At 39.5% G+C, this 24,230-nt stretch overlaps 2 protein-coding genes and 1 long non-coding RNA gene across 3 annotated transcripts; 1 reads left to right on the forward strand and 2 right to left on the reverse strand.

Moving 5' to 3' along the window:
* Window positions 1-9,849: 9,849 nt before the first annotated feature.
* Window positions 9,850-11,960, reverse strand: LOC131366307 (uncharacterized). Its single transcript, XR_009206790.1, has 4 exons — window positions 11,538-11,960; window positions 10,938-11,042; window positions 10,777-10,857; window positions 9,850-10,650 (listed from the first exon to the last, which is right to left on the reverse strand). It is a non-coding gene; the product is annotated as an uncharacterized LOC131366307 (long non-coding RNA).
* A 272-nt stretch (window positions 11,961-12,232) lies between these two features.
* On the forward strand, window positions 12,233-17,124 carry si:ch211-66i15.4 (uncharacterized protein LOC560315 homolog). The gene is made up of 6 exons (XM_058410670.1): window positions 12,233-12,317; window positions 13,136-13,269; window positions 14,925-15,023; window positions 16,229-16,362; window positions 16,760-16,877; window positions 16,987-17,124. Exons 1-6 carry the CDS (start codon window positions 12,299-12,301, stop codon window positions 17,053-17,055), a joined length of 573 nt encoding a protein of 190 aa, XP_058266653.1. The 5' UTR covers window positions 12,233-12,298; the 3' UTR covers window positions 17,056-17,124.
* taf8 (TAF8 RNA polymerase II, TATA box binding protein (TBP)-associated factor) lies at window positions 16,871-23,357 on the reverse strand. Its single transcript, XM_058410669.1, has 8 exons — window positions 23,169-23,357; window positions 22,629-22,788; window positions 19,483-19,581; window positions 19,174-19,236; window positions 18,874-18,998; window positions 18,543-18,690; window positions 18,148-18,290; window positions 16,871-17,915 (listed from the first exon to the last, which is right to left on the reverse strand). Exons 1-8 carry the CDS (start codon window positions 23,214-23,216, stop codon window positions 17,775-17,777), a joined length of 927 nt encoding a protein of 308 aa, XP_058266652.1. The 5' UTR covers window positions 23,217-23,357; the 3' UTR covers window positions 16,871-17,774.
* Between the last annotated feature and the right edge of the window lie 873 nt (window positions 23,358-24,230).

Genomic DNA, 24,230 nt, shown 5'->3' on the forward strand with positions numbered 1-24,230 from the left:
TGTTATTGAACTGAGGGCATGAAGCCTTTATTATCGCCACACATACATTACAGCACAGTGGAATTCTTTTCTTTGCATATCCCAGCTGAGGAAGTTAGGGGCAGAGCACAGGGGCAGCTATGATACAGTGCCCCTGGAGCAGAGAGAGTTAAGGGCCTTGCTCATTTACCCAGCAGAGGAGCTTGGTAGTGCCAGGGCTTGAACCCTGATCTTCCGCTCAACAACCCAGAGCCTTGACTTGAGCTTCACTTGAGTCTCCACTGCCCCATATTCCCTTGATTGTCATGCTGAGGTCAAGAGACTAAATATAGAATATTTACTACCATAATCACCACTCTTGGTTTATAAAAAATTCAATTCACTGTGCCCAAACTTTATTAGCTTATTACCATAAAATCTTGCAAGACTCCTATTCAAGGCACTGAAGGTCTCAACAACAGATCAAAGATGTTGGCTGAGTACCAGAAACCATGATTAGTACTAATAAGTTACACTATATGGCAAAATGTGTGAAGACACCTGACATCACACCCATATGTGGCTCTTCCCCAAACTGTTGCTTCCAAGTTTAAACTATGCAACTGTCTTACATATCGTATATTCTCATATAATAGTATCGTATAATCTTAATAGCATTAATAATTCTCCTTTACTGGAAGTAAGGGGCCCAGACCTGTTTCAGCATGTTAGTGCCTGACCCTGTGAACAAAGCAAGCTCCATGAAGACATGGTTTGCCAAGGAAGGACGGAAAGCTTTCAAGGGGTCTGCACAAAGCCCTGACTCAACAGCCCACATATGGAAGTGGGCTGTTATGTCAGGGAGGTGGGCTGTTGTGTCAGGGAAGTGGGCTGTTGTGTCAGGGAAGTGTTAGTTCAGTGCTTATGGTGCTGGACTACTGATCGCCAGGTTGGGAGTTCAAATCCCAGGACTGCCAAGCTACCACCACTGGGTCATTGTGTAAAGCCCTTAACCATCAACTGCTCAATTGTATAAAAGCATCTTTGCACCCCAGGCTAAGCTGTATGCAGCCTGGTTAGCTTGTGTATTAGTGTAGTATAATGAAGCACAAATGCAGCTTAATAATACTGAAGCTGTCGGTTTGCAGTCAGATGGGAAATGACTCACAGCTGCAACTGACCTAGTGTAGTTCAAGAACATATGGACAAAAGGCTGCTGTGGTCAGTGATGAGGTAGCTGACATGACCTCTGGAGAAGATTATTCAGAATATTCCTTCAGTTATTCCTGAAATGTTGAATCTTCAGTAAATGTTGCATCTTCAGGTGGTTGTTGCAGTCGTGTGTACAGGAAGTGAAGTAAGCTTAGATTTGGACAATTAGAAAGCAATAACACATTTTTATAAAGAATCAGATAATGTGTATGTTTTTGTACTTCAAAAAAAGGATCAGTGCTGAATCCATTCTGCAATTTTTTCACCACAAAATATCCACATTTTCAGCAGAAACAGTTCATGTCTGACACGAGAACCTGCTGATGTGGATCCAAGCAACTGGTCAGGAGATAGATTCATGGTCACTTCATCACTCAAAACAAATCAGCCAAGAAAACTGATTAACAATAAATTGAGGGCACACTGTTGGGCCCTTGAGCAAGACCCTTAACCCTCTTTGCTCCAGGGGCGCTGTATCATGGCTGACCCTGCGCTCTGACCCCACCCTCCAAGGCTGGAATATGCGACGAAAGAATTTCACTGTGCTGTAATGTATATGTGACAAATAAAGACTAATTCTAATTCATCAGTGTTTATGGAAAATTTACTATATTTTAATGCTCTGAATTATGTAAAGAAATGATAAAGGAAACCTGACTGACTTGTAAATCAATTTATAAAATGAATATGAACTTAAATTTCATTACCATTTATTTTATGACAAAATTCTGAGTTGATGCCTATAGTTTAAACTTTCATCTCACAGATAATTAATCAGCGTATCCATGTTATATATCAGCACTGCATTCTGGGACATTGAGTCCAGTATTTGCGTTGATATCTCCACTGCTTTGACGCTGCATTCCACTTTAGATCTGGTGATCGTTTTTAGGAGATAACAGCAAAACCTTTCATCTGAGATCTGAACATGAACTTTCTGATCAGATTTGAGTATTTGAAAATGCTGAGGTAAAATAGCTAATCAAAAATGTAAAATCCATGTTAGTGCTTAACATGTGACAGGTAAGAGTAAGAGAATTTCATGCAAATGAAGTGAAACAGTGAATATGCAAATGAAGTGAATCAGCCATAATGCAAATAAGTTATGTATATACAAATGAAATGAATTGGTATATATGCAAATAAAGTGAAATGGTGAATGTACAAATGAAGTGAAATGCAAATGAAGGGAAATTGTGCATATTGAAATGAAATGAATTGGTAAATATGCAAATAAAGTGAATATGCAAATGAGGTGACATTGTGAATATGCAAATGAAGACTGCAGCATCAGTATACATCTATAAAGTTTCTTGATCAGAGAAAAAGCTTTATTATATTTAATTATGTCATTTTGTAGGATTACCACCCATTTGTTATTCGGTATCGAAAAAAAACAGCTTTTACAATCAAACAAAATGGACTAGCATTTTAATTCGCTGCTATTAACAGATATTTCAGTTAAATATTTCTCATAACACTTTCTTCAGAGCTGCTCTGTGGTCTGTTTACATTTAAAAATTAACATCAAACGTTACAGCAAAAACTCTAGCACTAATGTCTGCTACATGCTAAATTACAGAGCTAGGAGTTTGTTTGAGAAATGACAACGCTGTTAAATCCTGTTCCTGGGTTAGCATATGGGCACTAGTTTCATTCTCTTGTGTACATTTGACTGATTTCTATATCATGTAACTGGAAATTCAGTCCAAACACAGTTATAACAGCTGACGTGAGCAGAATGTTGAGGGTAGAAAATGGCTACAGCTGCTCATGTTTACCTGCTCATTAAGGCTCAACTTCAGTTAATTATTCAAAAAATGAGAGTTAAATTAACTGACCGGGTCTTAAATAAATAGTAATGTACTAAATATCGTCTATTATATTATTAGTATAGTGAATATTACAAATAGACACTAGGGATGCAACAATACAGTTAACCCACGGTTCTGTTTCATTCCTACTGACCGCCAGAGGCAGTATGAATACTTTGGATTATCGCAGCGCCAGCCAGATAGGTCGAGAGAATATACCAACAAAGTCACGTGGTGACGTATGCTGAGCTCTGCAGCGTTATAAGCCGCAGTAACTCAGCATTCTGCCTCTTTCGCTTTCTCACTTGGTTGAGATAGGTTGCCTTTTTTTATATCGTCCTCACAAGCTGTCAGCACGTATTTTCAAGGGATTTGGCACACTTCAGCAGTGTTTTTGGTGAGTTTTCTTTTTAGTTTCCATTATTTTTTATCGGTAACACCCTGTGTCTCTCGGTGCGATCCGGTGACTAGTGTTATACGCGCTGATAAGTTAGCAGTCTGCCGTCAGCATAACCATTATATATTTAGTTTTTCGAGTGTTTTTCCTCGAAATTTTTTGGTTTTTGCATTGTGCCCCTTGGTTCAATCCATAGGCTACTAGCTTGCCTGTAGGTTTTATCCGGAGGAATTGTATTTCTTTATTGCATGATTAGCATCTCTCCACTTGACTCAAACCTTACGGTGCTATCCGAGGGTGCTAATAGTGAGGAACAGTATGGCCCACAGCTCGATTGCCACTGGTTTCCCATTGACTTGTAAGCTGTGCCCTAATAATCTTCTCCCGGATGACGGTCATGAGACCTGCCCGTCATGTTTGGGTGTTCAACATCTGAGAGAGGCTCTCACGGACCCATGTTTGCACTGCAGTATATTACCCCTGTCGGAACGACGAGTTAGATCCTAGTTCAACGGCGAAACTCAGGCAGCTAGATGAAACCCCTCAGTGCTCCAAAAAACGCAGGGCATCTGCGGCAGCCAGCACTAGCCACCCGTCTAAGAAAAAGGCCACATCGCGAAGTGACGAACATTCGCGTGTGGAGGAAAATTCGATTTCTAAGACGGTTTCCATGCTTTCTTCAGAAATGGCGGAACTGAAACGCCTGCTTCATTCACTTCAGCCTGTCACAGGTGATACTCCTGTGAAGACAACTCAGGATGATGAGAATGCTCAGAATCAAGGAGCTGGGGAGGAATCTCTTGATTCTCCTTATTTTTCTGACTTGGATGTGCTTTCTACGAGTGCTTCTGATTCCCTTTTGCTTGATCATGGGGAAACTGTGGATGTGGCTGTGCAACTCTCACCTCAGGATGTTTTCACTGGTCACCCAGCAACAGAGGGGTCTAGTGAAGGGTCAGTTCAGTCGTCTGGACAGGTCAGATCGTCTTCTGACGAGACCTTGGCTGTACTCCGAATGGCAACTGCTCATCTAGGACTCGATGAGTCGCCTGCCCAATCTGCTCACACCAACATTTTTTTCAGACAGCCCTCATGTAGCCACCATTTTGTGACTGAATTTTCGAATACTGTCACAGGTTCTGGTCCGCCTAAGCAGCGCTCAAAGATTGCTTGAATTCTAGCAACTATGGCTGAAGCTGATTCCATTGGGATGGGTTGTGCTCCAGAAATAGAGCAGCCTGTTGCAGCCTTGGTGGTGTCCCCTGACGAGGCTTTACGTAGGGAATGTGCGATGCCCCAGTGCGCAATGTGGTCGCACAGATTCGTTACTGAAAAAGGCATATGAGTCTGTCGCCTACATAGCTCGTACAGAAAACACAATCTGTCAATTACTTCTCGCTGCCACCAGTACTCTGGAGCCAGCAAACGTTGACCCCTCCATTTCACAATTCCTACAAACGGCTCTTTTGGCCACGGGCCATGTAACCCGTGAGCTGGGTAACCTTACAGCCATGCTTTTGGCAGCCCACCGCCAAGCGTGGCTTGCCCAAACATGGCTACCTGAGGACTGTAAGAAAACCTTGAGGACTGTATGAAAACCATTCCTTTTGTTCCTGGACATCTTTTTGGACCTAATGTTTCAGAACTGTTGGAAAAGAGGGTAAATTTGTCTGAAGCCACTCGCCAACTGACGCAGGTGCAGCGCAACTCTACCTTTAAGATGCCAGCAGTTCAATATCGTCATCGCTATGCCACAATAGACACCCGTTTCCACCAGCATGGTGCACCTCAGTCACAGCTCCATCAAAGGCCTCGTGTTACTGATGACGTACGGGCTTCTCGGCCACCTCAAAGACAGTTGCCAGGAGGACCTCGTCAGCATCCCCCCACGACCACTAAAGGCCACATACGTAAAGCCTGAGGTATCCAGGCCAGTCGTCGATCGTTTTTCAATAGAACAGCTAGAGTACTGGAAGACCAACACAGCAGACCCCTGGGTCTTGTCAACTCTTAACAGAGGATATACTCGATGCCGGCCTCCCAGATTTTCAAGAATTGTTCCGACAGTTGTCAGAGACACAATTCGTTCAGTGGCTCTCTCTCTGGAAATTCGTTCTCTGTTAGAGAAGGGAGCCATAGAAAAGTTCATCCCCTTGTTCAGGAAGACGGGTTTTATTCGACATATTTTCTTGTTCCGAAAAAGGACGGTGGGTTCCGCCCAATTCTTGATTTGAGGCATCTGAATTTGTTCCTGAAGGTCCTTCCTTTTCGAATGCTGCGCACGGCCGACGTTCTTCGGGCTGTGGCAGCAGGTGATTGGTTTGTGAGTGTCGACCTGAAAGATGCATATTTTCACGTTCCAATTGCTGTTCATCACAGAAGGTTTCTGCGTTTCAGTTTCCAAAATCAAGCCTACCAGTTCAAGGTTCTACCTTTCGGCCTTTCCCTTGCTCCCCGCGTCTTCACAAGGTGTGTGAGCGCAGCTCTATCTCCTCTCTGGATGAGAGGCATGCGTGTTCTACCATATCTGGACAACTGGCTGCTTTGTGCACCCACAAGACAACAGGCCGTGCAAGACTCCAAACTGCTTTTAAGGCACGTGCAGAAGATGGGTTTCTCTGTGAATGAGAAAAAGAGCTGTCTGATTTCAGCACAGACCACTACATTCATAGGAATGTCCCTGAACTCCCGCCTGATGTCTGCCTCCCTGAGTCACTGAATGCTGAGTTACTGCGGCTTATAACGCTGCAGAGCTCAGCATACGTCACCGTCACATACGTCAGCATAAGTTTTTTTTTTTTCATTATTCTTTGCTTAGGTGACAGGAACAGTAAGTATGTTAAGAAGAAAAAAAACTGGTTTTAGTTGCAATTCTCTTTATTTTACTTAAATGCAAAAATCAACTTGTATTCATAGTGTACTGAAAATAGTGAGATATAAAAATTAGCGCTTGTATGACTTTATTACAGGGGACGGGTTTGGAGTACAGCGCTCTTTATTCCCCAATCCACTATGTAATGGACAGTAAGGGTGAGATAACTCTCTGTTAACCGCGAGGTCCAACTATCTGTTATTAGATTTTTTTGCACGTTTTTTCGTAGAGGTCAGGCAAAAAGGACGTGTCGGTAGTGTGTAACACGGTTCGAGCACTTTTATAAGTTGCCGAAAGCCCACATCACCGATCAAATCTGCAAATCTTTAGCAATTATTCTGTTATAATTATTTTTTGTGCCTCTCGGAACCAGTTGGGTATGAATGCTGGAAGGATTCAGCTAGGGGACTATTGCTTTTTGGATGCCTGTGTTACCTGCTCTGCCATACTGCTTCCACACAGTGATATCTCTGGGTGATGGAGCTGCAGATGTGCAGTCATGTTGGAAGTATTTCCATTTGAGTATGTAACTCGTGTGTAACAGTGCCTGCACACAGTCATTTTTTGTTTAGCATTTTTGTTTAATCGGCATCATAGTCAACAATAAATCCGAAATGTTCCCACACCACACATCTGAAAGACAGCGCTACTTCTGTCTCCCTTCACCGCTCGCTAGGGTTAGAGTGAAATCTGACACCAGCATCACTAGCATGGTTACCGCCCCTAATTTTAGCGCTCACTGATTGGATATTCATTCCCGGGGAGGCGTGTCTGTCTCAGCGTGTAGCCATACAGTACAGGCAAACACAAACAGGCGGTTCAGAGAGTAATAAAACACGTTTATTATTATTTTAAGGAAAAACCGAAAAAACCGCGGTTCACATATTGGACCGGGGAGGTCGTACCGAATGGTTCAATATTATATTGAGTATTGTGGCATCCCTAATAGACACAGAATCGCTCATAAAGTCTAATAATAATGTGCAGTAAAATTCAATTTATTTGTTTCTAATAAAATTGGATATTGTATTAATATTCCCCTATGGGTTTGAAATTATCCATTCATCCTTCCATCCATCCATCCATTTTCTCCTAAGGTCCCTGGATGGAGTGACAGTCCTTCATTTTCCTCATTACCGAGATGAAAGAAAATTCGGTTATATCTTTACAAAAAACACCCTTTCACAAGGTGTTCAGATGAAGAAAAGAAAAGAAAAGAAAAGGACCAGATAGACCCAATCTGCAAATTCAGCAGCAGTCAAGTGGAAACTTTCCAGTGTGTGCGTGTGTGTGTTTAATAATTACTTCCATTACTTCATCACTTCAATACTGATAATAAACCTACATTGAACTAAAATTCACTGAATTATAGAAGATTTATTGCATGTTTTAACAGTTGACTTTTTCAATATTTTATCTTAGCAGTAATGATACATAATCAACTGATAAATGGTTATTTACAGTCCGGGATTACTAAAAGTTTGATTTTAAGTTTGTTTTCACACCCCCGAAATTTTTTAGCACCAACTGCCACTGGTAAAAACATATGTGTAGAATGTGTAATGGTAACTAGTATATGTATGTATCAATTATTTGACTACTATGCAGCTGTCTTTGTTGTTGTTGTCTGTTTGTTTTCTCTAATTTGTGCTTGAGAGTGAGCAGGACCTGTTTGCAGTTTGGCCTGCCCTTTGCAGCTATAACAGCTTCAACTCTTCTAGGAAGGCTTTACACTAGGTTAAGGAGTGTGTTTATTGGAATTTTTGACTATTCCTTTAGAAGTGCATTTGTGAGGTCAGGCACTGATGTTGGATGAGAAGGTCTGGCTCACAGTCTCCGCTCTAATTCATACCAAGTTCTATCGGGTTACGGTCAGGACTCTGAAGTTCCTCAACACCAAACTCACTCATCCATGTCTTTATGGACCTTGCTTTGTGCACTGGTGAGCAGTCATGTTGTTACAGGAAGGGGCCATCTCCAAACTGTTCCCACAAAGTTGGGAGCATGAAATTGTAAAATGTCTTTGTATGCTGGAGCACTAAGAGTTCCTTTCAATGGAATTAAGGGGTCAACCCCTGAAAAACAACACCTGAATTCAATGATTTGGAGGGGTGTCCCAAAACTTTTGGCAATATTGTGTATGTATGTGTGATAAGAACATAGCCCACGACCAACAGTACATGTAGCGAAAAACAGTCCTTGTTATAAAAATAGTCAGAAAAATAAACACATAAAAAGAGAATTAGCAGTAAGATAAGATAAAATAATAGAAATAAATTAAACTAGAATATTTAAGGAAATTAAGGAAAGTGACAATTGCAACAAGGTGATAATGAGCTTAACCAGAAAATATGTTAAAATATGCAGTAGTGTAGCATATGAAAAACAGGTGTGTGTTGCTGTGGATTATGTTCATGCAGTTCAGTTTGTAAACTGAGATGTACAAAAGTTCAGCTGGGTGCTATGTAAAAAGTCCAGGCTCTAGGTGTTCTCCTGGTTGAGGGCCGGATGACCTGCAGGAAGAAGCTCCTCCTCATTCTCTCTGTGGTCACCTTCAAGGATCAGAAGAGCTTCCCTGACCACAGCAGAGAGAAGAGTCCATTGTTGAGATGGTTGAGCTCCCTCACTCCCTCACTCCTGGCCTTGCTGTAGCTCGTCTCCAGGTCAGGAGCTCATTTCATTGTTTACTAGAGAACCAAATGCATGTCCCCACTGCAGCAAAACTGTTTACTTTGGTAAGGAGCACAGAGAGGTTTTATTATTATCATTTGATCAGAAGTACATGCATTTTTTTCCCTAAATGAAAACATGGAGGAATGAAACCTGATGATGATGATGATGATGATGATGATGATGATGATTTTAAGACATTGTTCGTATGACACTATCCGGTGTTACCTTTTGAGTCTGGTTCCTCTCAAGGTTTCTTCCTCATCCCATCTAAGGGTGTTTTTCCTTGCCACAATCACAAACTTTGAACAAATCAAATTAAAATTATATTAAAATCAATTTTTAATATATTTTATATTTTTCACATTCTCTCAACACCTAAAAACGGCTCCTACACATACAGAACACTAGAGGGGGCTACTGAGTGACACCCAGTTAATATTATATAAACAAGCCACCATGTCATACCCTGCGCCGAAGCTGGGGAATAGTCTTTCGTGTGCTGTTTCGGTATATATAATTAATATAATTTAATTGTGTTTTGAAATGGCAGCTGTTAGTCTACAGAAACATTCCTGCTGTCAAAATGAGTCAAATTCTAACTCCTGTGTAGTTAGTTGACTTCGATTATTTAATTATCTGCAAAATATGGCTCCTCAGTACGTAGCTACTGTTGTTTTGTTTTTTTTTTGTTTTTTACAAAGATAAGAATAATACAGCACAAGACACACACCATAACAATATACATAAGTGATAAATTATTATAAAATAGTAACAAAGTATAGAAGTCTACAAACAAAAAAACTACCGATATTTATATTCTTAAATATATATGTTAAAGCACACACCTAAATATGCAGTAACCTCCCAAAACTTATAAATAATGATTAAACAAAGAATACATTAAAATCAAGTCAAGTCAAGAAGCTTTTATTGTCCTTTTGACCACATATAGCTGACGCAGTACACAGGGAAATAAGACAACGTTTCTCCAGGACCCTGGTGCTACATAAACAACATAACAACATATAATTACAAAACAACACAGAGCTAAGGACAGAAAGTAAGTAGTCCTAGCTACATGATGATGTACATGAAGTACATCGTGTGCAACTTGGTGCAAACAGTGCAAGACAAAAGACAGTGCAAAGAGACAATACAGCACGTACAGCAGCAGTTGAATAATGTGCAAATACAATTCAAATAATACATTACATGTACCCTAACAATAAATACATGTAACAAATTATAAAATAGCAATATATTAAACTATAAACAAAACAGAAAAATACTATTTAAACATCAAATATTTAAATATAAAATATACATATAACTTTTTAAGAATACAAGCGCTATAGGCAACATATTTATATTTTCTTTATTTTTTTGAGCAACTGCTCTTTTTTCATCGTCTCTGTCACTGGACAATAAATTCTGGCCTTGTCCTGGCTATGTCCAGTTGATGATGTCCTAGAATGACCACACTTTCTGCAAGTGTCGGCCTTCCACTCACCTAATGTATGCACTTGGTTGACATGGCACAGGTGGTTGAAATGCTGTTGGAGGAACACGCTCAGCTGATGGACCATCATGTAGGGTGGAGTGCTGCTGGGCTGGGAAGTGCTGGTCGCTGAGGGTCCAGGGTCCGAATGTGGGTTTGGTGTGGGGACCATGCTTGATAGAAGTGCTGGGCCCAATGGGAACAGCACCAGCTTGCGCCAGTATGCCTAAAACAACATGATGTGGCATATATGGCAGTAAAATGTAAGCAATATATGGCAGTAAAATGTAAGCAATGGCTAAAGAGTTTAGGTGAGATATTTCAAATATAATATACTGAGATATTTACATACCAACTTCTCCTCAATAACTTGAGTGGGAGAATCTGAAAAAAGTGATGAGTGTCCACAGGCCGGCACTGGACATTTACTTGCCTGTAACAGTAAAAAACACTGTAATTTGGCATGCAACCTATAGATTACATGGTATGGCTTTATGTCTTTTCTATCCATACCTTCTGGTGAGAAGTAGGTCTGTCGTCAGCTGCAGAGGGCCACACACCTGTGCTGGAAAACTGCCATGGCCTTACGAGATTTTTGAGGCTTCAGTAGTCGAAAATCTGTGAAAGATAAATTCAGCATGTTGAACTGAATAATAATTAAATCATAATATATGATAATTTAAAAAATTAAAAACGAACAACATGCAATTCTTTACAATTTCCAGCCCTCTTAGATTGTAAATCGTACATGATAATGCTCACTATAATAACAGTACACTATAATGTATAATAACAGTACACTACAATGTTTAATAATATTACACAGTAATGTATAATAATAGTACACTATGATGTATAATAACAGTACACTATAACGTATAATAACAGTATACTATAATAGTACACTATAATGTATAATAATAGTACACTGTAATGTATAATAACAGTACACTATAATGTATAATAAAAGTATACTATAATAGTACACTATAATGTATAATAACAATACACTATAACGTACAATAACAATACACTATAATGTATTTATAACGCAAATCAACACATGATAAACATCGAGGCCTTGATTTAAACAAAAAAAAAAACAGCTCTTACCTGGCGCGGCATAACGTTCTAAAACCTCCTAAAATAATGGTTAATCAAAGCACATGATTATAATACTCCAAAAGTGATTAAAATACGCAGGTAAACACGCGATATAAGAAAACACACACTGCAAGCGAACACACCTAACTGAAAGATACGACAAAGGGCGCGTGCGATTTGATTGGCCAATTCATCCGTTTCCGTCGGCAATGCGAGAGATTCCATTGGCTCGCTATGGGCCCTGCCAGCATTGTCTGTCAATCTCTTCAGCGCAGGGACTGATATCTTGAATATCAAATATTTGTTCTTACAAATTAACCAACACAAGGAAGATGAACTTAAATTGATAATCTATTAAAGAAAGACTTTGAATAACTCATGGATCCTCTACACATTCGTACCACTTTCCTAATCATACAAGCATACGTACACACACACACACACACACACACACATATATATATATATATATATATATATATATATATATATATATATAATTTGTATGTAACTTTAGAAATATAGACATGCATCAGTCTGATTGGTTCTACACGTGTAGAAAAGCTCTTGCATTGGTTTTGTACAGAAAGATGACATTCATTAATTTATTCATTTAAAAGATTTTTTTTTTGTTTATTTTTGTTGGACATGAATCTAATAAAGTGCCTTTATTTTGTCCCTGCATACAGTTGATGGTTTGTTATCTGACCCGTTGTGACCTTGTTTCCACAGTCACCTGGTCACCATAGTTACTGCTAAACAGAAAATTAATGGCGAAACGCAACAAAGGTAAAAATCAGTTTCATAATTTATATATATATATATATATATATATATATATATATATATATATATATATATATATATATATATATTTAATTCAGTAGTTTGCAGTCCTTTCCGTAAAGGGCTAGCCAAGCTTTTCTCTAAAACTAGAGCTACGCCGAATTTCACGTATTTAACGTATTAGCTAATCGTGTTGCAACAGCGCAATGAATACAATCATGCACGTAAAGACACGCAGGTCAAGAGTTACCCATAAACGTGATATTTTTATTATTATTTATTTATTTATTTATTGAGCCTCAAATCGCCGAGGACCCTGCGGTGAATGAGCAGAAGACCGTATCGAGTTTTCCTCCTATCCTACAAGTACAGGAATCTGCGGTCACAGCAGTCACTGAGATTACATTCAACCCAGCCCTCTCATGCTTAATGTGAATATTTACTCAAGCTCTTCACCTGTGTCTGCGTGATCTTATGCATTGTGTTGTTGCTTACATAATTCTACATGTGCATGTGTTCCTAATAAAGTGGCCAGTGAATGTATATTATTATTAATCAGAGGGTGTAACATCTATGTATTATTAAGTCAGTCTAATCAAATCATTGCACGGTCCTATTTGTTTTTTTTTGTTACATCTAAGATGAAGGCATCTTTTTAAACGTAATAATAATAATAATAATAATAATAACAACAATAATAACCTATTTTTAAAAAAATTACTAGCATGTGAAATCTCCCCATTTGATGGAAACCTGTAACCATAATTTAATCCAAAAAGCTACATAAGTTAAGTTTTATGTCTTCAAATACTTTGCAAAAGCAAAAGTGGCCTTTGGGAGCTGCCAAGAGCGGAAGATGTTTCCAACTCATGGTGCACCAAATCGTATGGGAAATGAGCAGCTCACATTGGACAGTTCACCCACACCTGGCCCTGGCTGCTATGACAACCATGTGGTATGTATAAAAATGCTTGTCCTTATCTTGGTACCAAACTCAAGAATTCATGTCTTGTTAGCAACAAATATCTGTTATTGAACTGAGGGCATGAAGCCTTTATTATCGCCACACATATTACGGCAGAATTCTTTTCTTCACATATCTCAGCTGAGGAATTTAGGGGCAGAGCGCAGGGGCAGTTATGATACAGCGCCCCTAGAGCAGAGAGGGTTAAGGGCCTCACTCAAGGCTTGAACCCCGATCTTCTGCTCAACAACCCAGAGCCTTAACCACTTGAGCCACCACTGAAGAGAAGGGAAAATGAGAAGGGAAGAGAAGGGAAAATGGTCAAGAGACTGAATATAGAATATTTACTACCATAATCACCACTCTTAGTTTATAAAAAAAAAAAAATCAGTTCACTGTGCCCAAACCTTTATTAGCTTATTACTATAAAATCTTGCAAGACTCCAATTCAAGGCACTGAAGGTCTCAACAACAGATCAAAGATGTTGGCTGAGTACCAGAAACCATGATTAGTACTAATAAGTTACACTATATGGCAAAATGTGTGAAGACACCTGACATCACACCCATATGTGGCTCTTCCCCAAACTGTTGCTTCAAAGTTTAAACTATGCAACTGTCTTACATATCGTATATTCTCATATAATAGTATCGTATAATCTTAATAGCATTAATAATTCTCCTTTACTGGAAGTAAGGGGCCCAGACCTGTTTCAGTGGATGTCATTGCCTGACCCTGTGAACAAAGCAAGCTCCATGAAGACATGGTTTGCCAAGGATGGAGTGAAAGCTTTCAAGGGGTCTGCACAAAGCCCCGACTCCACAGCCCACATATGGAAGTGGGCTGTTGTGTTAGTTCAGCGCTTATGGTGTTGGACTACTGATTGGAAGGTTGGGAGTTCAAATCCCAGGACCACCATACTGCCACCACTGGGTTATTGTGTAAAGCCCTTAACCCTCAACTGCAATTGTATAAAAGCAGCTTTGAGATAGACTGCACCCCAGGCCTGCTTACTCAGCACCAGTAACTGACCTCACTGATGCTCTAAAATCTAATGCAGGGGGGCTATTGAACAAGCACATATGGCTGTTATTGTCCAGATGGCCACATATTTTTGACCATATAATGTAACTCAGTCTATTACTACTTCATTAACGCTATCCCTAATTTTAGACTCTGCTAAATGTGTCAATACTATCACAACCATAACCATTCTAGGCCAGTGTGTCCATCATGAGAGAGGTAAAGAATGTCAAGTGTTTCCTGCAACAGTTTAGTGGATAATTTAAATGTATGCCCATTGTAGCAACATTTTTAAGAGATCAGACTTTAACTTGAAAACAAAGGAAAACAATAAGAAACACAATAACTGTTCCAATTACTGTGAACAACATTATGCCATCCTGATCCATTTGTTCTGGTTCTGGTCTACCATCAACAGTAATTATCTATTCTCTGCAGATACATGTTTTTGTAACAAATATCACCACAGGCACATTACTAAAGCTCACTATGAGACTGTTCATTTCTAATAGGTTTGTATATAACCTGGTTTATTCCTCAAGATAATGAGCAACAACAATTAGACGATTTCTTAGTGATAACTGAAGGTAATAACTGTTCTACATTTCTTCCATGATTTCAGGTGGGTACAATTGTTTATAATCTCAAAAGAAGACCGGAGAGTATGAAAGGCTATGCTTTAGCAGCTCGCACTGCTCCTCGTTTCCTCCCCTCTTTCCAGGTAATGAATCCTAAAACATGGAGCAAGAAACACAAAAATTATTTGACAAATGCTATAAGAATAAGAATCTGCTGTAGTGTTCTGACTATGAGTGAAAGCAGTAGTGAAAACCAAGGACTTGTCTGCTGTTTTGGGGGCCATAAGCAGGGCTCTTGACCTAGTTGCTCAATTTTGTGATAGTGAAGGAAAGGATTTTAATGTATGGGGCAGACATACATTACATACAAGTGGATTAAGATGTCACTCCCCATGGCATGTATACCATCTCTACAGTGTATCTGCCACAACTGTACAGGCTCTGCAGACTGAGATCAGTGGGATTAAGATTGGATAAGGTCACCTTCAGAGAGAACAGCTCGATTTCATACCACTCTGCTGTTTTATAGATTTCACTGTCTGAATGCACTGAATCTGCCAATTTCTCAGAATTGCTAAGATGAACTACAGGGCCACCCTCATTTCTTGCTGTTTGATGCATTTTCACCCTATATCATAAGGCCACAGGAAGTGACAGGAGTAACACCCTATGTGATCTGTTGTTGTTGTCCATCTGCCAAATTGTCTGTGATTTTTCTCTGTTCACCACAGTTATACAGAGTGATTATTTGAGATTCTGAGAAGCATACAGGTAAGAGTTGTGGAGGAATAGTGGTATTATCTCACCAGCAGTGCTTTGACGTATGTACTGAACCGATCAATTTGTTTATGGAAGCACAGCTTTGTTCAGGTGACAGATGGTCTGTGTGGAAATTCAGCCACTGTGACGGTGTAAATTATTGTACTACACTGGAAAATTATCTTGCCAGTTGCTAGAACTATTAAAAGAGACTTTATCTTCAGCTGTGAGGCTGTATCCAAGTCTGTCACAACACCAAGATTGCACTTAATCCTGCAAGACACCCGGAAATAGCAAAAACAGCCATGAGCAAGGGCTTCAGAGAACAGGGGCATCAAATTTAGCTCAGATGCCGTTCCTGGCAACTTCTAAACTTCTTATTGACATTTTGCTACATTAAACCTTGGTTTGGAGCTCCAGAACTGGTATTAGAGATAAGAAATCTTCAGAAATTGACTGCACATGGCTGCAATCTGGCTTCCAAGCTCCAATTAAGTTCGGCATTAATAAAAGTCTCAGTTGAAGTTCACTATATATTATATAACCCAATATGCAAATTACAAAATGGTAACATTTTTTCCCCTCTCAGACAGTCACTCCTTCACCTCAGAAATACCAGCCAGATTGGAGTGTGTCACAAATGTGTTCTCCTGGAAAATCATCATCCAACTCCACCGAACCGAGGTTTATGTCCCAGTCTGCTTCAGTAAGCTCCAACCCTGGGTGAGATGCCTTTAAGAGTTATTACTTAAGATTGTGTGCACCTAAACCACCACAAAATTGTTGACATATTGGATTAGTAACAATTCATCACACCATTAAATGTTTTTGCGTTAAACATTATCATCTAATAGTTACTAAAGGGTTTGGAGTCTTTTCAAATACAATTCTCACTTGGTTAAACTACATTTGTTCCAGTGTTTTAACACCCAATTTAAGGTTGGACTAATTTATATACATAAGTTAAAAAAAGTCTATACTAGACGTGCTCCTACAAAGCATTGCTGTAAGTGAATTTCCTTCTGTGATATATACTGACAATTAAGCTTTTAGTTATGTGCCTCTGCACTGTTTGATATTGTATTAAAAAAATATATATGTATATGTAAATAAATTGCAGACCTGGTACGTACAAGCTTGATGGCCCAAGAAATCAGAAGGTATCATGGCCGATGAAGTTTGGCTCACCAGACTGGTCCAGAGTGCCCATGCTGCAGAGAAAGGCACTTCACACAGAGGTAAAATCCAACAACTGACTGATAACTGATTGTGCTTATGTTGTATTGGTTTATCATTTCCAACTATAGGTACTGTATAGACTGTACGTTTGTGTTTCATTGCACACAGCTCCCCTGTGACAAGGAGTTTCGGAAACATCGCAGCAGACTAGCATATCTACAGTTGTACTATTCCTGAGTTTGCTTGAGCAGTTTATTGTCTAAATCCAATTTAGGATCTGAGCACATCATAAAATATTCAAATCAGATATTGCCATTTGTCATATTGTATGCTGTTCTTGTGTATACACATGGCTAAATAAATTCCTTGTATGCTCAAAGCTGGAAAGAATACCTATAAAAATAAATGTGAATTCTTTTTGTTGTTATAAACATCCATTAAAATCACAGTAATCTCTGGAAATGTGATCACTGCAGGTCTCAGAATGTTTCTTGTATTTCTAAAATGACATATTGTACCTTGTGAGCAATGGGAGGCAAATCTTGTAAACTTTTCCAGATGTTTGGGAGGAATTTATTCTCTGTTCATTAATTCAAACATGACAAAGAAACATTGTACAAATGTTTTGTTTTAGAAAAATCTAAGCATAAACCAAACTTAGAGTGATACATATAAAATCAAACCCTCTATATCATTCGAGGGTCTAAATCAAATCCTCACATACCCATCTTTAGGAAACACACTGCAGTTGTTGAGCCAGTCAGCCTCAGTATTATACAAAGCCAGATGTTTGTGCATTAACAGCATCTCCTGATTAAATCAGAAGACGTTTCCTAATTGCACCAGAGAATGCATTTTTTGCTCTCCTACTCAGACGCACACTTTGAGCCATAAGCCCAACAGTATCTTCATTCTCATACTATTTCTTTGCATACTTGGGTCCATGTTTTTGCTGTTCACTTTTTCCGCCTCACTTTTGGTTTCTTGACTGGCCGAAGGTATGGGTTATCAATCATGTTTTCCTCACTGTTCTTCGCTGAAGGCACACTACCACCAGGTGGCAGAATGGCATTCTCCTTATCTGCTCCCGTGTCCTCCTGGATTAAGGAAAACAGATGAACATGTTGCAAAAGTCACAGGAGTACATTTCCAAAATTTCACTGTAACCCACATATACATAGAACTGATATCTAAACTGGAATTCACAACATATACTGACGACGTCAGAAAGACAGATGTGCTAAACATCACTGCATCATCTAAACATACATGGCAGTGCTTGATAGTGACAGCACAGAGACAAGAGATGTCATAAAGTAGTTCTCTTACGCTAATGTTGTTGTTGGCATTGTTTTCGCTGTCTGTCTGGTCGTCCTGCTCAGATGAGTCCGTCTCCTCCAGGGACTGCAGCTCCAGCTCAGAAGGCAGTAGAGCACTCAAGTATGGGATAGAGCTCGGCTTTGCTGCTATCACTGAGAATAAGCAGGCAGAAGCATTAACATATTTTCACACTTGTTTGTTTTGTCTCTGACAAAAAAGGATTACATAAAGAAGGAATGGAAAGTAAAAAGAGCTAATAAAAATGCAACACATTGATAAAAATGCCCCTTTCATTTCTCACAGCAGAGTTCATGTAGATCTTCATTTCAAACAGACACAATCCCACAAGGCCATCCAGCTTTCACATCTTTATAAAAAACATTACTTTTAATCACTGTCCTTACATGGAAAAGCAGTGAGGTCATCTTTAAAAAGGCTTTGTGTCTCGCCGGTCTTTGCCATGAAACGTGTGAGCGCCCTCTCCACATCTCGTCTCTGGGAAGCTGCCTTCTCCCTCAGCACCTGGTAGTCTGATACAGGCTCACGAAATGTCTGCATAACAGAAAACCAAAGGGGAAAAAAATCGTACTTGCATCATTGCTGCTCTTTTTGTCACCTACTACCTCTATTTATTTATTTTTAAAATGGCTTCTAATTCGAGTTCACTTGCTTGACAGTCCGTCAAATGTGTGTTGTTTCACACATCCATGAACACATGAAAATCTCATGTCTTACCGGGGTTTTGATGTATGTATGAGGGTCTGGAAATTCTGGGAAATGGCTAGGGATGTAATGAGGGTGTGTCCGCTTCTGTCCAGCGGCAAGAGACTTGGGAATCACTGGAGAATTTGTCACTGGAGCTGTTGCAAAGCAGACAAAATGACTAAACTAACAGCAGCACTAAAATTATAGGATAAAATCAGTCGCTCTGGAGCTGTATGTGGTCACACAAAGGTCCTCCTTACTGGGCTGGTTTTAATTGGGAATAAGTAAAAGCACCACAGAATCAGGTTGTGAATAGTTTATGCAACTTACGTGCCGTTATGACCATCCTCTGTGACCTTTTGGCATACAAGGGGAGTGAGTCTACGTTAAAACCTGTGAATGTTATAACAGAGAAGAGCCATTTTTAATTGTCCACATCATCAATTAGACTGGACACAGAGCCAAACTGTCACAGAACCCCACCCAACCCCACTTCCTTTCAAAATTCCCTGCTTGTTTTCCCAAAGCTTTTCAAATTCACTTCCCTTTCCCCACTGCTCTACCTCAGCAATAGCCTAACTGATTCGTAATGACTACTACATATAGTGCACAGCATTTGATGTAACTGGTCATGCTTACCCATTTCCACCAATGTAATAACCACGTCTGAGAGAGTAGGGCTGCTTCTGGCAGTATGCTCACAGCTTGCTTTTGCACAACGTCCAACCTCAGATATATCTGCGAATGGTATCAAAACAGAACAGTATCTGCATCAGAATCTTGAGTGCATGAGTGCACAGTTAGAAACATACCATTTCTCCAGGTAATGATAATAGGTTATGGTGCTGTGTACAACCTACATATATTGTGCTATCGTGGTTTGAAGCTTAGTCTAGCAGCACTAGTATCACTATAGGCTATGGGCTTTTACACTTTAGATCAGTTTCTCATTCTTGGTCCAGGAATATCACTGCACTGCATACTTTGGTGCCTGGAGCATGCAAAACACCAAATTGTACAAGACAGAGGGTAGTCAAGGACCAAACAGTGAGAAACAGCTTTAGACTTAAAAAAAAAAAAAAAAAAAAATTTGTCATCGACCACATTCATCTTATATTACACTTTAACTTACAGACTTATCCACTGGTTACAGTGAACAAGATGATTTAAGGTGTACTAAATGCAATTTGGTAATTCCCCCTAAATTGCAAACGCTCCTAGGACAAGTGTACATGTTACGACATAACGGTCATCATCAACACTCATCTGCAGCTGTGCCTTCCTACAGGGATGCTAGGGCTAATCAGACAGACTGATGGTGATTACAGCTGTATAATATATTCACTGCATACTGTATGTAGTTACCTTGTACCTATACACATTGTCCCTTTATCACACCTACTATACACATGTATCTGTTACATGCTCTGTACAATTTGTCAACCCCACAGAGGATTTAAGCACTGTACATTATTATATTGTATCATTGCATCTTTTAAATGTACACTTGAAGGGAGAGTAACATATAGGCTGTGTGTCAGTAATTAAATACCTACAAAATATTTATGCACTGATTTGCCTTAAACCATTTTGAATATAATACCAACAACAATGCTCTGGCTTTGCAAGTTTTCATTATGCAAACCAACACTTGTGTGATGGTGGTACGCTCCCCCACAAAACCTGTGCTGCGTTATTCAACTCTTACGGCATAAAATTAACTGAATGAATAATCTGTCAAATCCGTTCCAATGTACTGATCTTGGCAGATCCCTAATAAAATGTGCATCTATGTGGTCAATGCAGCTGATAACAGGGCCAATGTGTGAGTAGTGATATTGAAAGGGCAGGGCTACAAACAGCCAATCTCCACACCTATTTTGAAACATTACGATGCAATGAGTATATAACTTTTTGACATTTCTGGCATTTGGCAGACGCCCTTATATGGAGTGACTTACATTCATCTCATTACAACTGAGGCCAGCAGTGACAGCCTGGCATTTGAACTCATTCTGATCAAAAGTCCAATCCACTGAGCTACCACTGCCCATACTAATGCATTAGCTACTTCCCCTGAAAACAGACCTAACACTCAAATTAATAGGAATGCCTGCTCATTTATGCAGTATTCCAATCAGCCAATCATGTGACAAGAGCATAAAACCATGCAGATACAGGTCAACAGCTTGAGTTTATATTCACATCAAACCTCAGAATGGGGGAAAAGTGTGATTTCTATTACTTTAACCATTATGGGTGCCAGATGGACTGGTCTGAATATTTCAGAAACTGTTGATTTTCCACAGTCTCTAGAGTTTACATAGGATGGTGTGAAAAACAAAATTGTGCGAGTAGAGGGTCTGCAGGCTGAAACACCTAATGGATCAGAAAAGAATCAGGCTGGTTTGAGCTGACAGGAAGGCTACAGTACCTTAAATAAGCACTCTTTACAACTACAGTTAGCAGAAAAGCATCTCATAACGTACAACACATCAAACTTTGAGGTGGATGGGCTACAATAGACGAAAACCACATCAGATTTCAGTTCTGTCAGCAAAGAACAATAATCTGTTGCTATCATAAGCATAGGCTCATGCAGAGTAAGCAGTTAAAGATTAGATGGAATTTTTTCGGCTTCCTTTGTCCAGTTTGGGCAAGGCTGTGCCTATGGTAGCCTGAGTGGAATGAGACTTTTGTACTTCTACTTTTGTAGAAACTTTGTGCAAACTGAGATGAGTTTCCGCTCACTATGGTTATAATGAGCGATTATTTGAGTTACTATATCCTTTCTGGAAGCTGGTGATTTTCCTTGGACTTTTCTTATCCACTCGACATTGCCACCCACAGAACTGATGCTCATTCAATGTTTTTCACACCACTCTGTGCAAACTATAGAGATTGTGTGAAAAGTCACCACCTGGTACTGACAACCATGCCACAAAGTCAAAGTCAAAGTGATCGCACTTTTCCACACAGCCTGATGTTTGATGTGAACATTATCTAAAACTCTGGTACCTGAAGCTCACCTGTATCTACATGATAAGATTTTGTCTTGTGCTGCTGCCACATGGATGGCTGATTAGATAATTAAAGTAAAACCAAATCCAAAACCAAATTTTTTCTTAAATATAATAGAGGACTGACGCGACACCCCAGTAAAGCCATAGTTGGTATACACCGATCAGGCATAACATTTTGAGCACTGACAGGTGAAGTGAATTACACCTCACCTTATCTCATCATCATGGCACCTGTTAGTGGGTGGGATATATTAGGCAGCAAGTGAACATTGTGTCCTCAAAGTTGATGTGTCCAAGAAAAATGGGCAAGCCTAACGATTTGAGCAAGTTTGACATGGGCCAAATTGTGATGTCTAGACGAATGGATCAGAGCATCTCCAGTGGGGCGTTCCCGGTCTGCAGTGGTCAGTATCTATCAAACCAGCGACAGGGTCATGGGCGGCCAAGGCCCACTGATGCATGTGGGGAGCGAAGGCTGGCCTGTGTGATCAGATCCAACAGAAGAGCTACTGTTGCTCCAATTGCTAAAGAAGTTAATGCTGGTTCTGATAGAAAGGTGTCAGAATACACAGTGAATCACAGTTCGTTGTGTTTTGGTCACACAATATTAAGCAGGTGGTTATAATGTTATGCCTAATCGGTGTATTTTCGTTATCCCCAAGTGACCGCTCTGACATTGTTTCAGTGTGTTGACACTACTCATGTTGGCGTGTTTGTGTTAACTTATTATATTTAAGTAGCTTTGTCTTTAGGTTAACTTACAACTCTGCATCATTTCTGTTAAAGTTTCCACGGCTGCTTTCTCAGCACTTTCGAAGCCGCATTCCGTCAGTAGGGAGCTGACCACCACCTGCAGGGTGCGCCGCCGGGCCATGTAATAATTCTCCGCGGGATTTGTAGTTGGTTTACTACTACCTGATCGCTAAAAAGCAAACAAACAAAAGTCACTTTTAAATTAAATTTGAAGATGTAGCTCACTTTTTATTAGCTGAACACAGTCGGACTATATTTAGCTTGCTAGCAGCATATCAACCAGTCCCCGGCTCCCCACCACTCACTGGTAATAGTCAAGCTAACAGGCTAGCTGACTTAACTTAAATGGGGAAGGCTAAAACGTAAAGAAAAGCTTGCAATTTATTTGGAAAACATGTTAAGATTCGAAAACGATGTATTAACATAGCGCACAATTCTACAAAATGGTCAAAAACTTCGCATGTGCGACCAGTGCATATCTATCTGCAGTTTGTCTAGCATGCTAGCTGGCTAGCTGACAAATACTGGCTCATCAGGAAGATAAATTACCATTCCGGCGTTTAAAGATCCGCCGCCCGCCACCGCAGGGTCTGCCATCTCTGCGATAATTTCCTCTTCACTGGATAAAACACAAAGCAATACCAAGCGATCACATTAAATAGCTAGAGCATTCTGTTTCTGACCCGAACTGTGTAGCAATAGCGACTTTCGTTATGTACCAATGAGGCTATGCATTAATAAGAGTCCTTTGCATAATAAAAGTCTTTAAAAAAAAAAAAACTCCTGTTTCACTTCTGGTCCTGAATAAGGTTAATAATTACAAAAAGAGTTTTGGGTGTTAGAGCATTTGTATTTACAAATAACAAAAAAAAATATTTAAAAAATATTTTTATAAAATTTCAGAGAAAAACTATGTATGTGAGTTCAGAAGGTTTGGTAGCTCTGTAGAGCTTTTACATATCACATCCTCAGTAATCAGTCCTGACTCAAGTGTATACTCATTCATTCATTCATTCATTCATTATCATATCCTGATTATATCTGGTCAGGGACACAGTGGATTTTGAGCACTTTAGATACAAATATGACCAAATTATTTTTGAAGTTGCTCTGCTGCACTTATACATTACCAAACTATATTTTAGAATGAATATTAGAATGGCAAAAAGGTCTAAAAGTTACATTTTTGCGTGGTCTTATGGTAGACACGTTAGATGAATATTTTGTCAATTTAATGAACGTGGTTACTTGGCTTTCCAGTTAGCCTTTTAATATATTTACCTCTAAAAATGATTAATAAAACTCAAATTGGGAGAGTTTTAATCCTCAAAGTATGTGTATAGATATATAAACTTTATTCTCTATTATAGATAAACTATTATATCTTTATTCTCATTTTGTGTATGAGAATGAGTAAAATATTTCGTGTAGGTAATGTTGTCTAGCTAACAGTGAAAGCTAGTGAGACATGAATGTCTAGCAACATTCATGTCATTGTATCACCTGCAACCAGGGTGTGTGTTGGGTGGGTGGTTGTGTTTATGGGTGCTCTGTATATACATGAATGAGTAAATATTACATACTGTATGCAATGTTGAACTGTTAGGTTGT

The sequence above is a fragment of the Hemibagrus wyckioides genome, linkage group LG15 (genome assembly GCF_019097595.1).
Source record: "Hemibagrus wyckioides isolate EC202008001 linkage group LG15, SWU_Hwy_1.0, whole genome shotgun sequence".
In the NCBI taxonomy this organism is placed as follows: Eukaryota; Metazoa; Chordata; class Actinopteri; order Siluriformes; family Bagridae; genus Hemibagrus; species Hemibagrus wyckioides.

Excerpts from the sequence above, each read along its gene's own strand:
- si:ch211-66i15.4 (XM_058410670.1), top strand. Across the intron at positions 13,270-14,924 it reads GCTGCTATGACAACCATGTG|GTGGGTACAATTGTTTATAA; the intron begins GTATGTATAAAA and ends CCATGATTTCAG. Across the intron at positions 15,024-16,228 it reads GTTTCCTCCCCTCTTTCCAG|ACAGTCACTCCTTCACCTCA; the intron begins GTAATGAATCCT and ends TTCCCCTCTCAG.
- taf8 (XM_058410669.1), bottom strand. The coding sequence starts at position 23,216 with ATGGCAGACCCTGCGGTGGCGGGCGGCGGATCTTTAAACGCCGGAATG. Across the intron at positions 18,999-19,173 it reads GAGGATGGTCATAACGGCAC|CTCCAGTGACAAATTCTCCA; the intron begins GTAAGTTGCATA and ends GCTTTGCAACAG. Across the intron at positions 17,916-18,147 it reads ATGCCAACAACAACATTAGC|GAGGACACGGGAGCAGATAA; the intron begins GTAAGAGAACTA and ends TCCTTAATCCAG.